Here is a 14,222-nt window from a genome sequence, read left to right on the forward strand (position 1 = left end):
CCCTCGCCCTGCTCCTCCGCGGGCGGAGGCGGCCGTCCGTCCTTGCTCCCCGCCTCCCTCCTGGAGTCCCCATTTCTCCCACCAAGGCTCTGGGGCGCGCCAGGACAGCGGGCCACCCTCTGAGACGCGCCCCCACAAAGCCAGCTGCCAGTGTGCACAGCAGGACCGCGCGTCAGGACAAGCTCCGAGCGCCGGGGTGGAGACGAAGGGGCGACACAGGGAGGGGTGCCAGGCAAAGGCTTGGGGGGGGGGAAGGAGTTTCAGCAGCGGGTACAGCCCCGGGGACAGGCGGGGTGGGGGAAGCTGCAGCCGGCGCTGGACACCCTCCCACGCCCGCCCCGCGGGACACGTGGTCGCCCCGGGCTCCGCCCCGGGGCGGGGCGTCCGCGGGCACGCCCCCACCTGCCGAGGGGCCCACGAAACACTCGACACGGGTTTCATCCAAAATCAAGGCTGTATTGATCCTCACGGACTGACAGGCGAACAGGATGCTCGGAACGGCCGGAGTCCGCAGTGGACACGGGGTCGGCACAGAACCGGACAAGGCAGCGGGCGCGACGGGGGCGCCGGGGCGCGGCGGCGCGCGCGTGGTCATGCAGCAAAACCGAAGCCGGAGGCCCCGGCGGCCTTCGCACGGCAGGCAGAGGCGACCGTTCCCGTCATCGGCTTTCGCTCCTCGCCGGCGAAGTCCCAGGTGTTCGGGACAGTTTCCGAAAACACTGCTCGGTCAGCTGAGGGCCCACGGAGGTGCGCCCCGTGCGGCCGGAGGGCGGGCGCGCGCCAGGGCCGTCGTCGCGCGGACAGCTGCCCGGCGCTTGCATAGTGGGGGGGTCGAGCTGCTGCCGTCGGACTTCGGGGCGGCCCCGGCTGCCGGCCGGCGGGTGTTTGTGACCGCGTTAAACAAATAAAGAGGGATTTCTAGAAACTTTTTATAAAGTGTACCTAGGTTAAGAATTTAATAGCATCATATATTTATATTAATAGACTATTTACACTTGTTCCATTTGTCTTTTTTTAAAAAACAAACTGAAAAGGAAATCTTACACTTCTGCATAAGGCAAAAAAAGTTTTGTACATTATTAATTATTATCTCAATATACATCTGTAACTGCGGTTCCAAGTACCAAGGGAGGGCCAGGGCCGAGCCTGAGTGCGGGCCTCACAGTGTGTTGGACGAAATGACCGTTTTTTCCTCCATAAATAAGACAAAAAAACCCTGGGGTTCTGGGAAGGGATTCGAGGCTGTTAAACCGCAAATCCCAACTAAAATTTAAAAAGCAAAATCTTTTCTTTTAAATGCCTAAAGGGCACAAAATTGAAAAAAATACAAATCTATTAAAAACGCTCTCACCTGTGGGAAAAAATGTACAAACTTGGATTTTCTCTCCAGAGCCTAGTCTCGGCCCCAGAGAACCAGGTCGCCCCGGGAGCGGAGCGGCTGTGCGGGGAGCCCCGACCGCGCGGGTGCGGCGGGGACGCGGCGCCCCGGACGCCGCGCCTGTGCTTAGCTCCGAAGGGCGCGCGGGGGGCGCGCGGGGCTACCGCGCCTCCACCTCCTGGGGGTTGCGCGACGGCGAGTAGTCGCGCGCCTCGCCGGGCCCGGCGCCCCCCAGCGGCGTAGTCCGGCTGCGCGGCGGGCCGGGGGGCGCGGCGGGCCCGCCCGCGGCCAGCAGCGGGGGCGGCGTGCGCGCCAGGAGTCCGTTGTGCAGCGCGGCGGCCGCGGGCCCCAGGCGCGCGTGGTGCGGCGCGGGCGGCAGCTCGGCGCGGCGCGCCTCCCGCCGCCGCTCGGGGCTGTAGTCGTGCGGCTCGCGGTCGCGGTAGGCGCGCGCGGGCGGCGCGGCGGGGCCGGGCGCGGGCGGCGCGCGGCGCGCCGGCTCCCACGCGAAGGCCAGGCGCTCGCGGCCCGCGGGGCCCGGCCCCAGCTGCAGGGGCGCGGGGGGCGCGCGGTGCAGGCTGCCCCCCGGGGGCTCGGGCGCGTCGCTGTCCTCCCCGCGCTCCTCCTTGACCTTCACGTCACCCTCAGGCAGCTTCCCGGGCTCCCGGCCCAGCAGGGCGGCCAGGCGCAGGCCGTCGCCCAGCGCCGCCTTGCCGCGGGGGGAATGCGGGCGCGCGGCCGGCCCCGCGCCGTCCTCGGGGGCGGGAGAGCGGCTCTCCTTGACGCGCGGCTCGCCGTGGCCGCGGAGCAGGAGGCCGCTGACCGCGTGGCCCACGGGGGCGGCGGGCGACGCCCGGCTCAGCAGGCGCGTCTTCTCCAGGAGGTCCCTGGGAGTGACAGACACCCTCGCTCAGTCTCTGGACAGGGCGCCGCTTCTGGGACAGGGCACCCCAAAGCGAAGCTGTCTGCCACCAAGTCCCCATCTCAGCGCAGCGTGGCCATTGCCCACCGGTGACCTCAAGGTCCTTGGGGGGCAGTCCCTTGAGCACTCCACCCCCAAGTGGTGACAACAAGGCTGTACCCTCATGATAGTCCCCCAACACCCCACACTGCCCGTCCCCTGTGGATCTGCTCTGCAAACCTGAGGTCTGCGGGGAACCTGGGCGCAGCCTCCTGGGCTGGGACGGACCCCCGGGGGGCTCCACCGAGCCGCGTCCACTCAGGGACAGGGGCCTGGAGTCCCTTCCTGGTTGAGGGAGTGTGGCCTCAGTTGCAGTTGGCCAGTTCCACCCACCCAACCGCAGTCCAGCTCTGTGCCCCTGGGTCTCGGGAAGGCAGAATGGCCCCCGAGGCTGGCACTGTGGCCTCGGCTGAGGACCGCTGCGAAGAGGACCTCGGTCGGACGCAAGGCTCTGGCTCCGTCCCTCAGGAGTCCCCAGCCGCCCCTGCTCTCCTGACGCCCACTGAGGTCCCCAAGGGGCTTCCCCGGCTCAAAGTCCCCCAGACCCCGAGCTCTGACCCTTGCAGGAAGTGCTGGTTGTGGGAGAAGCCTGCAGGACAGCCCCGGGTTCCTCCCTAGCACCCCTCCCAGGCCAGTGACATACGTGCTCCCCTCTCCGCCAACTCAAAGTCCCCCCTCCGCTGCCTAACCCTCCCCTGACCTCACCACGTGCACCCCAACACACCGGCAGTGCCTCACATGCAGCAGCACCCACAAGGAAAGTGCCCCAAACTTGGGGTTCTGGGGGAAGGTCGGGGGGAGAGGACCCGGGTGGATGGGCCAGCGGGGAGTCCTCTGCTGCTGACCTCACAGCCAGCCCACGAGTCCTCAAGGACCCTTGGGTCTGATGCTGCTGCCAATCCCCTTGGCACTTGCCCCCCTGGCCCAGGGGCTCCCTGCAAACATACCTCCCAGGCCCTCTGCCACCCAGAGCCAGGGGTGTCGGCCGGCTCCATGCCCACCTGCTCCGAGCTCCCCCTGGAGGCCCCAGTGTGGGTAACAAGCCCACAGCGCAGCCTCCCCAGGGACCAGCCCTGACGCTGATGGAGATCCTGCCCAGATGCCTCCCACAAGCAGTCCACCTGCCCTGGCCTTCCCCCCACCCCTCCCCCGCCCTACTTACCGCTCCCGCTCCTCGCGGCCCTTGTCCAGCTCTCGGTCGTGGTTGGTCAGAGCCGAGACCCGCTCAGAGTCCACCGGCTTGGGCCAGGGGGGTGGCGTGGGGAAGGAGGGGGGCACGCGGTGCAGCCGGTTCCAGGCCTCGTGGGGGCTGGGCAGGCTGTGCAGCGTGGAGCCCTCCTTGTGAGAGAAGATGCTGCCGCCTGCAGCCGGGGAGGCGGGGGTCTGAGCCAGCCGCCCCCCCCCCGTGCCCCCTCGAAGCTGCAGGGGTGCTGGGGAGCAGCGGGCGGTCCCCAGATCCCAGGCCAGCCCTGTGATATGTGTCCTGGGAGACAGCCAGAGGGGGGCGGGCAAGCATCAGGCCACAAGCAGAGGAAGCCCAAGTTCACTCGTGTGCGTAGGCAGGATGTGAGCGTGCAGGGCGAGCAGGTGTGCAGGGCTCACTCACTCAGTGCATGGCTGCCCAGGCCTCCGAAGGCGGCGCTGCCCAGGGCCCCCAGGCCCCCGAAGGTGCTCGGTCTGCTGAAAGGGTCTGTGGGGGCAGCCGGGGCTCAGGGGCCTGCGAGGCTCCCACCCACGCCCTCCCCTGCGGCTCAGGCGCCAACTACGCAACCTGAGGGCCCGTGGTCCTCAGGGGCAGCACCCTGCCTACCTACGTCCCCCAGCCCCGAGGTCTGCCAAGCACCTCGGGGGGCACCCACCTGTCAGGTGAGCAGTGGGCAGGAAGCTGCCAGGGTGGGCTGGGGGTCCGAACTGGCTGGTGGCAGGGTGAGCGGCACCTGCGGGAGGCAGGCTGGTGGGGCCCAGTGCGCGGGGCGCCTCGTCTGCGCCCGTTCCTGGGACGGGGGTTCCCCGACTTCCACTGCGAACAGCTACCTCCCACTCAAAGGGTGGGGCCAGGCAGGAGGGGCGCTCTAGCCTTTCCCCCAGACACAGAGGACCCCACGGCAGGGGGGTGGCGCTGACCGCGGTGCAGCTCAGGGGGGGGGACCCGCCTTCGGGGCTGCTCCTGAAGCCAGCGACCTGCGGCCGACGATTGGGAAGCCGACCCGCGGTCCCGGTCGCCGAACGGGCTTTGGTCTCGGGTTCTAGGGGACGCGGCTCCTTCAGTGGTGACCCCCACCGTGGCACCAGCCCTGGCTCCTGCCGGCCCCAGAGCCAAGCTCGAGGACAGCCGGGGGCGGGTTCTGGTGGACAGTGCTTGGTGACCCCTCTCTCCAGCTCCCTCCTGGGGGCCCTGACCACGTCCCACCCCCCACTCCCTGCTGTCGTTAGCCAGTTCTCAGTGATGCTCAGGCCAAAGAAACCACCCCAGAAGTCAGAACCCAGCTGACCCAGGAGCCCAGGGGACTGCCAGATGCAGGGTGCAGGCGCAGAACCAGGAAAGGGCCAACGTGGACCCTCCCAGCGTGCAGCCCGCGAGGTCAGGGGAGGGCACGCCACGGCCCAGGGCAGGACGACGCGAGTGTGCGGAGGACCAGGAGGGCGCGTGCCAGGGGAGGAGGGACCGGGGGGGCAGGCACCCCGGGCTCTGGGGCACAAGGAGGGGGCTGAAGGGCACAGCCTAACTGGGCTGCCAGGGACCAGGGACCTGGGCACAGAGGGGTCTGCCCTCCAGGGAACCCAGACACCGGGGAGACCCCTCTGCTCAGGACACAAGGGTGCTGCAAAGAGCCCCATTCTCGCGAGGCCAGCCTGGGCGCCCTGTCCACGCCCACCGCCCTGGCCCACAGCCAGGCCCCCTGCAGACCACGTGCAGGGCACAGCGGGTGGCAGTGAGGGTACCTAAGGGGAGGACTAGCGGGTGGTCAGGGAGGGCCCTCCGCGGAGGCGACAGCCTGCAGGGCCCGACAGCTCCCCGTGCAGCTGAGACGTCCACACTGGCAAGGGCCATGCATGGGGCCTGGTGTCTGGGTGCTGGACAGCAGGCCGTGTCCCCTCCAGCTCACGGGCCCGTGTCCCTCGAGCAGAAAGCGGTTTAAACACCAGAGTCTAGTTTTGGTTTGCAGGGGCAGAGGTGCCTCCATCGCCAGTAAGAGCCGGGCTGTGGGGTCCCTGGGCTGTCACAGCTCCTTGCCCAGAGGACACCAGGGGGCAGTGCTCAGGCCTGCGTCTGGTTGTGTCCCTTCGCTGTGACACATCTTAGCCATGGGGGTGACATGCTCAGTCCTGGGGAGCTCCTAGGAACCCCGACAAGGCGAGACTGCGGTGTGGCTGCCGCAGGGGTGGGCACGGGGGTCTCAAGAGCAGTTTCCTCCCATTCTGTGAAAAGCCAAACGCCTCCTGGAAGGGGGTCGGGGAGGGTGTTGGGAACATAAGGCCCTGGAAGGGCGCAGGTTAGCTCAGGCCAGCTCCGGAGAGGGCTCTCTGGAGGACAGAGTGGCCGGCAGCTCACGTGACCAAGCCCTCCGCCGCCGCTGCAGCTGGACGTCAAAGAGGACAGCCAGCCCAGCGGCGCCCCACCCTTGCCCAGGGGGGCCTGGCCCCAGGTGGCCTTACCAGAGCTGGGGAAGAGGGGCCGGGCCAGGTCCTGCGGGCAGTGGAACCCCGCGAGCAGGCCCGGGGCAGGGGGTCTGCTGAGCAGGTCCAGCTTGGCGCCCACCTCCAGCTTGTGGGGGTCCAGGTGCACCTGCGAGGCAGAGCATGTCCAGGGCTGGCTGCCCCGGGGGCCGGGCCCGACCTGCCCGGGGCGAGCCCGCCCGCCGTGGGAACAGGTGAGTCACCCGGGGCTGTTCCGCCTGGCCCAGGGCAACCCAGACGCTGCCCTCACGGCGCCTGAGCTGGAAGCTGCCGACTGGTGCCTCCCGGCACTTACAGCCTCGCAACGTGGACTCTGTGTTTCCATTGGCAATGCTCTGTGTTTCAATTTTGTAAAACTGAGTTGAAAAGATAGATTCACACACCCAAGTTGTTCTGAGTTTGCTCACTAGTTTTCCAATACCTGAATTTAGTGTGTTAAACCCTAAATATCTCTGTCACAAAGGCCACAGGCAGCAGGGGGACCGAGCCCTTCCCGGCTGTCTGGCGCCTGCTGCGGGGCACTCTGTGCCCCCGGTGCTGCCCCGGGGGGAACGCCGACCCCCTCGCTGTGCCTTTCGGGAGGTGGTGGGGGTCTCGCACGAGCCCGTACGCAGTGAAAGTGCTTTGCGATAAGCCCTTTTTGCTGACTTGGCTGTCACAGCGCATCAGGGCACGATGACGTTAGTACCACACACGCAGGTGACGTGTCACCTGGGATGGCAGTAGAAGGTGTCAGGGCCCTTCTGTGACACAGGGGCCACCTGCCCCTCCCATGGTCCCCTGTGAGGGCCTCGCACCTCCCCCTGCCTCGCCCGCTGCCCCCCAACGGAGGGTCCCGGTCTCTCGTGGTGGCCCCTCCCCGGCATCATTCAGGGCCCTCGCTCAGGGCCCTCGCTGCAGCCGGGGTGCCTGGCTCCCCCGCACTGGGAGGGCAACGGCCTTGTGCCCTGCTACACCCTCGTTCGTTGTCTGTCCCTCCCGAGGGCACATAAGCACCTGGCACCTTTAGTCTCCTTTGCGCAGGGCTGAGACTCGGGCACACAGCAGGTGCTCGAGCGTGCTCACAGGACAGAGTGGGGAGGGCAGGGTCAAAGAGTCAAAGGGTCAAAGGCCTGCTGAGAAGGCTAGGCTGAGAGTGGGCCTGTGCGGGGGCCCACGGCCTGCCCACCCGCAGGGTCTACAGCGCCCGCCGACCCGCCCGGGGTCAGCTCCTCCCCCCTCCACCGGGTGACCTGGCCGCCCCATCCACCAGTGAGCAGCGACCTTGGGCTCCCCAAGAACTGCCGTCCCACCTCCTCCCCGCCCCAGACCTGCGTGACAGCTGGCGGCACACGCGTGCACACGTGTGAGCAGCTGCGGGTGCGGCTCACCTTCATCCGCTGCTGATGGTGGTGGATCTGCCACGCGATCTGCACGTGCACCGCACACCACTTGCCCGGCTTCTGCAACAGGGCGGGCGACACGCTCGGCCACCGGGCCTGCACCCCTCACGCCCCTCGCCCGTCACCCCCATCCCTGCCGTCACAGGGCCCCTCCCAGAGACAGGCACACACTCACCCTGACTGCCGTCCGGTACGGGTCAGACACCTGTCATGGAGAAGGATACGTGAGGTCCAGGCAGCTGAGCCGGGGGGGGGGGGGTGTGCGCCCCGCAGGGGGAGCTGGGCTGGCATGACACCCCCGGGGAGGGAGGGAGAGACAGAGACTGCGGCCACCTACCCCGGGGCCCTTCTGGAGCAGGGTGTGCACAGCGCTGGCCCGGCCGGTCACCTCGATCGGGTTTGCGGCCTGAGGGGACGGGGTGGCAGGGCGTGACCCGGCTGCGAGATACCGGGCCCCGGGCCCCCTCGCCCTGCCCGCCGACTCGGGGCTGGCCCCCTCCCACGCCATCTTGGGGTGTCTGCAGTGGCGGAGAAGGGGCCCTCTGTGCTGCCCGCCCTGCCTGGACCGCACCGCTGCTCCTCCCCACCCCAACTCCGAGCGCCCCCGCTGAGGGGGTGGGGTGCGCAGGGCACGGCTCTCACGGACCCTGCCAGCTGCTGTCCAGACCGGGGCTTGGGGGTGGTCTGCGTCCGGGAAGCGTCCCTTTGGGGAGACATGTGTCCACAGTGTCCTCTCTGAATGCTGCCCGCCTCCCCCGGGACCTTCCGTGCCCGCCCCGCCTGCCAGGAACGGCCGGTACCTTGGGCTGAAAAGCGCCCTGCAGGGACCCGAAGGGGCCTGGGTGTGGGAGCAGGGCGGGCAGTCCCGGGACTGGTGGGAAAAACTGCAAAAGAAGCAGGGAGGGCAGTCCAGGGGTGCGGCGGGGTGCGGCCCGGCCCCCCGGCCCGCGCTGCTGCCCGAGGCGGGGGACAGCGCAGACCAGGCCTCGCGGCCGCGGCCCCCCTGCCCAGCAGCCCTCTCGGCGCACGGAGGCGCAGCACACTCACGCTGGAATGTCGGAAGTAGGGGCTGTCCAGCTTGGGCGTGTACTTGTCGAACTGGAACGGAAGGACGGGGACGGTGAGGCCCTTCCCGCGCGCCGCCGTCCGCGTGGGGCCCAGCACTCGCCCGCCCGGCGGGCCAGGCGCCAGCCCGATGGCCGCCTGCCTCCCGCCCCGCGGGCCCGGGGTCTCTGACCGGGCACGGCCCCGCCCTGTTCCGAGGGTTTTACCACAGGAGAAAGGCACAGACTCGCCCGCGTGTGCCTTTCCCTGTGCTGGCTGAGACGGGTGGGGGGCATGGAGCCCAGGGCTGGCAGTCACGCTGCGGGGCACGCCCAGGCCGCCCGCAGAGCCGGCTCACGAGACCAAGCCCCTCGGCGTGGGGAACGTGGGGGGAGTCTGGTTCCCGTGGCCGCCCAGGCCCGTCCGGGCCTCCAGACCTACGTCCCGCTGCCAACCCAGATGGCAAGGGCCCCGTGTGGGGCAGAACTGGCCCCAGGGCCAAGTCCCACGTGTGCGGACGGGGAGCGCCCGCCCGGGCCGGCTGGGAGGAGCAGGGCGGGGGCGGGGGCGGGGCGGTGCGGCCGCGTGCGGGCGGAGTGTCTGCGAGCCTGCGGTGGCCGCGGGGCCTACGCACCGGCGGGGGTGCGGCGGGCGGCAGGAGCGGCGTCGGGGGCAGCCCCGCGGGGAAGGGGGCGAATGTGTGTTGGTGCTGGTGTGTGTGCTGGTGTGTGTGTTGGTGCTGGTGGAACTCCGCCCGCAGCAGAGCCCCCGGGCCCAGCGGGGCGCCGGGCCGCTCGGCACTCTGGACCAGAAAGCGCGCGTTCAGCTCTTGCCTGAGCAGCTCGCGATCTACGAGAGAAAAAGAGAGAGACAGAGAGGCACGTCGGCCGCGGCTCCCGGCGGGGCGAGGCGGATAGTCACCTGGCACTCCCGGCTTCGACAGGCCACGCCGTGGTGGCCGCTCGCTACGTGCGGGCCCCAGGGTGGAGGTAAGAGAGGTGCCTGTGACCAAGTACCAATCAGAATCCCCGCATGAGGCTGGCAATACATGATTGGCTGGCTGAATGAGATCAACAGGCTGGCATCTAAAGGCAAGAGAGAAGACCGTGAGCCCGGGGCCGCGGCCCGCGGGGCGTCTGCCCGGCCCGGCCCCGAGGCCAGCGCCCCGGCCCCCTCCCGGGCCACCGGGCGGCCCCCAGCCCCGTTCGGGCTGACTCGGCAGTTTAGAATTTGGGGGTCGACCCACGGAGAAAGCCTGAGGGACCTGAAATTGGACCCTGAGGGGGCATCTGCTGGCAGGAAGCAAGGAGGGGTGGGGATCAAGCGCACTGTCCACCTCAGACCCCTCCACTGGCCAGTGCGGGCCAGCCCGGCCCCCAGAGAACCCCGGCCCCCACACTAGGGATGAAGGATGGGAGGAGACACTGCAGGCCCCGGAGCCCCCCAGCCCCCCAGCCCCAGGGCCTGACCAGGCCTGGCGACGGCTCGGGACCCCATGCAGGCGCCTCCTCTGCACGGGGCGGCGGGAACCCCATGGGAAAGGCGGCCTGCGGGACCCCAGAGCGCTGGGTCGCTGTGGTCTGGAGGCGCGGGGTCCGGAGCAGAAGGGGCTGTGCCTGGAAGGCTGGAACCCCTCCCGCCGGCCCGGGAGCGCAGGGGGCCCGGACCCACCCAGACCCACCTGCGGGGTGTCCCGGGATGACCAGGCTGCTGGCCGGCAGCGCCGGGGGCGGGGGCAGCGTGGCGGGCGCGGCGAACATGGCCGCCGCGTGGTGCTGGTGCTGGGCCTGCGAGCGCAGCGCCAGGTGCGAGGTAGAGAGGTGGGCGCCGGGCCCCAGCGGCGACAGGGACGCGTGCTTGCCCAGCCCGAGGCCGGCGCCGCTGCTGGCGCTGCTGCTCCTGCTGCGGGGAGGGGGGCTCAGTGCCCGCCGGCCGGCGCCCCCCGCGCGCCCGGGCGCCGCCCCGCCCGCCGCGGCCCGCGCCCACCTGAGGCCGTGCAGGCCGTTGTGCACCGCCGGGCCGGGGCCGGGGCCCGGGAAGGCGCCCAGGGGCAGAGGCACGTGTGTCGGGAGCAGGGCGCGGGGCTGCGGGGGCGCGGGCGGCGGCTGCGGGGTGAGGCGCGGCAGCGCGGGCGCCTCCTTCTTGACCGGCGGGCCGGCGGGGGCGCCCGGCACCGGGCCGGCCGGGGGCGCGGGGCCGCGGGCGGGCGGCAGGAAGGGCGGCTCGGTGCTCAGCTCGCGGCTGCGCTCCAGGCCCGAGACCTTGGGCGCCGCCCCCGCCTTGGCCTCCGACTTCTCGCCCAGCGCGGAGCCTGCGGACAGAGGGGGACAGAGGGGCCAGAGTGAGCCGCGAACCTGCGAGGTCACAGCCCGGCCCCCCACACTGCACGGGGCGGGGGCGGGGCAGGGGGCCGAATGCCCTGAAGTGTTCACGCCAGCCGCAGAAGGCATGGAGTACTGCGACCCTGTTTTCCAGGGGCAGAGTGGGCCGGCCAGAGCGCTGGCCTCCCGGCCTGTGCCCCCTGGCGGTCCCCCTCAGCCCTCCTTTCCTTGCTGCCCTGGGCAGAGCACCTCATGCCAGTGATCCACTCTTTCTGGAAAGACCCAGGGGGCTTGGGGCCCGGGCAGGCAGCTGCCGCACCAAGCGCAGCCCCGTGCCGCTGGCTGGCATCAAGGCCACGAGGGCGCCAGGCCCGCGTGGAAGCAGGAAACGGCCCCTCTGGTCACAGCACCGTCTCCACCTGTCACAGCCGCCCCGGGACGCGGGCCCCCACTCCCGTCTCCCGTCCTGTCTCGCCTCTGTCCCCACACCGGCCCTCGAGAAGCAGGAGCGGCCAGCAGGGTGGAAAGAGGCAGGCGGGGGCCCCAGCGCCCCGGCTCTCCGGGGCCTCGGGGAGCCTGGGCCCCTCCCCAGGAAAGGCGGACCGCTGGCCCCGATCCCCGCTGACCTGCCCCTCTTCTGGGCTCCTCGGAACCTTGGCTGGTTCCCTGGGCTCTGCCCACGTGCCTGAGTGTTCCCTGGCAGGGGGCTGAATCGCGCCAGAAGGGACTTGTGAACGTGGCCTTATTTGGAAAAAGTCTCTGCAGATGTAATCAAGCTAGAAACCTCGAGATGAGCTCGGCTTGAAACAGAGAGGGCCCTAAATGTGGCCGCAGCCCAGGGACAGCCGGGTTTGCTGGGAAGACCCCTCTGCCTCGGGCTGCCAGGCCGTGGGGCCCGCGGCTGGGGACACCCGCCCGCGTGTGCCGCTGTCCTTCCCAGTCGCATCTGGACAGTCTTCCAAGCAGAAGCCCCTTTGCTGTGGTGGGTCTGGGCACAGCCGGGCCCGACAGGCCGGTAACAAAGGGCCGGCTGGGCCCGGCGTGCTTTCTGGGTCTGTGAAATGCCGCACGTGTGCACTGTACACGCGGGGTGGGTGGGGGGCACGAGCCGGGGACCGACTTCAGGGGCGAGCCTGTCCTCCCCAGACTGGGGCCCAGGCCGTGGGACGCACTTACCTTTATCGGCTGCCGGGGCAAAGAGCTTCTCGGAGCCCACGGACGCCTAGAAGAGAGAGGCGGGTCAGAGGCAGAGGGACCCCGGGCGGCGGGCGTGGGCAGGCTGGGGCACGAGGGCTGCCCGTGGGCACACGCGGCACCCCCACAGGTGACCAGCCCAGCCCTGCTGCAAGCACGTGGCCACACGGGACACTCAGCACAGGACTGGGGAACCATGGGTGCCACACTCGGCAGGAACGCGGGGCTCAGTGTGGCTGTCCGATGGAGGCTGGGACTTGGGGATCCGGGCACCCCCTGGTGGTGCCAGCACCAGAGGTCTTGATGCTCCCATCCCCCAGAGCCAAACGGGCCTCAGACTACCACCCGCCACACCCTGGACCACCAAGTCACAGGTCCGGGGACTGTGGCCACCATAAAGAGCCCCTCCGAGTGTCCGGGTGAGCAGGCCACTCAGAGTGGGGTGAGTCCGCCTCGAGTAAGAGCGGGGTGGTTTCTGGTGGACCCCGCCTCACTCTCTTCCCGTGTGCACGAGGCCACGGGACTGGGGTCCGCCTTAGGACGCTCAGGGAGCGGACGTGGCCCCCCTCTATGTGTGGCCAGACGCCCCCACAGCTCATGAGAACCAGGCGGTGTGAATCTGCCTAGACCTTCCCTCCCGGGGTTTTTCTGTGAGCAACGGCGCCGTGCCGTCTGCCCGTTGAAGGTGTACGGCTGAGAGGGACTCGACGGTCAGCTTAGAACGTCGTCTCCCCGAGCCTCACGGCCCCAGCCTGGCACCGCCACTCTGCATCTGCGGACACCCCCACTCCGGACTTCTGGGTGTACAAAGCAGCCAGTGGTCGCTGCTGGGGTTGGTGACCGAAGTGTGAAAGCTGCACCCCACGGAGACGCCACAACCAAAACCCTGGAACAGCGGTGCTGGAGGGCACACGGGGCCGCGGCCTCGCGCACGGCTGGCGGGCATGTGCCGTGGCCGCAGAGAGCCGGCAGGGCCTCAGGAATCAGGCGAGGAGAGGCCCGGGGACCCAGCTACCCCGCCCCAGGGCGCGGCTCTGCAGGAACCGAACACAGCGTCTCGGAGAGAAGTCTGCTCTTCTGCTCATGGCAGGGAGGTGGCGCGCCCGGCACCTGCCGCAGGTGAGCGGATGAGCGCGTGGCCGCCCAGACCGGAATGCCACGCAGCCTTCGCGAGGGCGGACGTGCCGACACACGCCACAACGCGGACGGACTTTGAGGACGTGACGCCGGGACCGTCAGTCACAGGACACTGTGTGGTCCGCTTACACAAAGTCCTCGCAGGAGTCAGAGCCACAGAGACGGAGAGCAGAGCGTGGGTGTCGGGGGCTGGGGACGGCGTGGGGGGTCAGCGCGCAACAGGACAGAGTTTCGATCTGGGGAGATGAGGAGGCTCTGGAGATGACAGTGACGATGGCCACACAACACCGAACGTGCTTAATGCCACTGAGCTGTGCACTTAACGGTGCTTAAGATGTACGTCTTCTTACGTGCACTTCACCACGACGAATAAAAACTCACAGAATAAGGTATAAGGGAGCTTTCTGGGGGAGCGAAGACACTCTCTACGCGACCTGGTGCTGGGTACGTGGCCGCAGCGTCGTCGAAACGCACGAAACTGCAGGCTTAAAACCGGCCGAGGCCGAGACCCGCTTTGCTCCTTGTGCCACTGTAAGGCCACACCGATCGCCAACGTGGACCGCAAACGCACGATGGCACAGGCGCGCTGCCGTCGGGCCCCGCGAGTGCCGGGCCAACCACGTCCCCAAAACCTAAACCGGGAAGAAAACCGACAGGTGCAGCCCTGGAAATGGAGCTGAGGATGGGACAGCGAGCCCTGACATCCGGGGACACAGCTCGCGGTCGGCCAAAGGCAGGAGGGTCCCACACCTGGAAGGTGGGAACACAGGCCCCGCCTCGCCCGCCTGCCAGACCGCCGAGGCCACCTGTGACCTCTCTGCCCACGCGCGGGGGCCGGACACACACTCAGTCACGCCCCCATGCGGGCACCACGGCGCGACCTCTCCTGTGCCTGTTCCCATGCTGGTTTGGTTTTTCTGGCGCATTCTGCATGGTGAGTGTTGGCTCTGGAGGGTCCCCTCTCCCCTGAGAGTCCCCGTGGGGCCCGCAAGGGTGGGGCGGGGCCGGGTGTCAGGCCAGGCCCCAGCCCGGGTCCGTGAAGGAGTCAGGCCTGTCTGCAAAGCGAGGACACCCCACGCGCCGCCCCAAACCTGCCGGGGCTGAGCTGAGGCCCGGTGCCTTCCTGACCC

At 69.3% G+C, this 14,222-nt stretch overlaps 1 protein-coding gene across 10 annotated transcripts in view; it reads right to left on the reverse strand.

Moving 5' to 3' along the window:
- Positions 1 to 435: 435 nt before the first annotated feature.
- The window catches only part of FBRSL1 (fibrosin like 1), a 62,202-nt gene continuing 48,415 nt past the window's right edge, over positions 436 to 14,222 (reverse strand). For 2 of the 10 annotated variants that reach the window (XM_036220879.1, XM_036220877.1), the window contains 17 exons: positions 11,938 to 11,983; positions 10,427 to 10,751; positions 10,122 to 10,342; positions 9,457 to 9,525; positions 9,075 to 9,289; positions 8,444 to 8,494; positions 8,197 to 8,280; positions 8,043 to 8,099; positions 7,734 to 7,802; positions 7,572 to 7,601; positions 7,385 to 7,456; positions 5,994 to 6,123; positions 4,196 to 4,273; positions 3,943 to 4,026; positions 3,499 to 3,697; positions 2,517 to 2,621; positions 436 to 2,262 (listed from right to left, as the gene is read on the reverse strand). In XM_036220879.1, coding sequence (XP_036076772.1) covers positions 1,539 to 2,262; positions 2,517 to 2,621; positions 3,499 to 3,697; positions 3,943 to 4,026; positions 4,196 to 4,273; positions 5,994 to 6,123; positions 7,385 to 7,456; positions 7,572 to 7,601; positions 7,734 to 7,802; positions 8,043 to 8,099; positions 8,197 to 8,280; positions 8,444 to 8,494; positions 9,075 to 9,289; positions 9,457 to 9,525; positions 10,122 to 10,342; positions 10,427 to 10,751; positions 11,938 to 11,983 — 2,559 coding nt within the window. In that variant the 3' untranslated portion in view covers positions 436 to 1,538. Of the gene's footprint in view, positions 2,263 to 2,516; positions 2,622 to 3,498; positions 3,698 to 3,942; positions 4,027 to 4,195; positions 4,274 to 5,993; positions 6,124 to 7,384; positions 7,457 to 7,571; positions 7,602 to 7,733; positions 7,803 to 8,042; positions 8,100 to 8,196; positions 8,281 to 8,443; positions 8,495 to 9,074; positions 9,290 to 9,361; positions 9,526 to 10,121; positions 10,343 to 10,426; positions 10,752 to 11,937; positions 11,984 to 14,222 lie in introns of all 10 variants that reach the window. The other 8 variants (XM_036220878.1, XM_036220881.1, XM_036220880.1 and 5 more) reach the window with 8 other exon arrangements.

This window comes from Rousettus aegyptiacus, unplaced genomic scaffold, assembly GCF_014176215.1.
Source record: "Rousettus aegyptiacus isolate mRouAeg1 unplaced genomic scaffold, mRouAeg1.p scaffold_m13_p_5, whole genome shotgun sequence".
In the NCBI taxonomy this organism is placed as follows: Eukaryota; Metazoa; Chordata; class Mammalia; order Chiroptera; family Pteropodidae; genus Rousettus; species Rousettus aegyptiacus.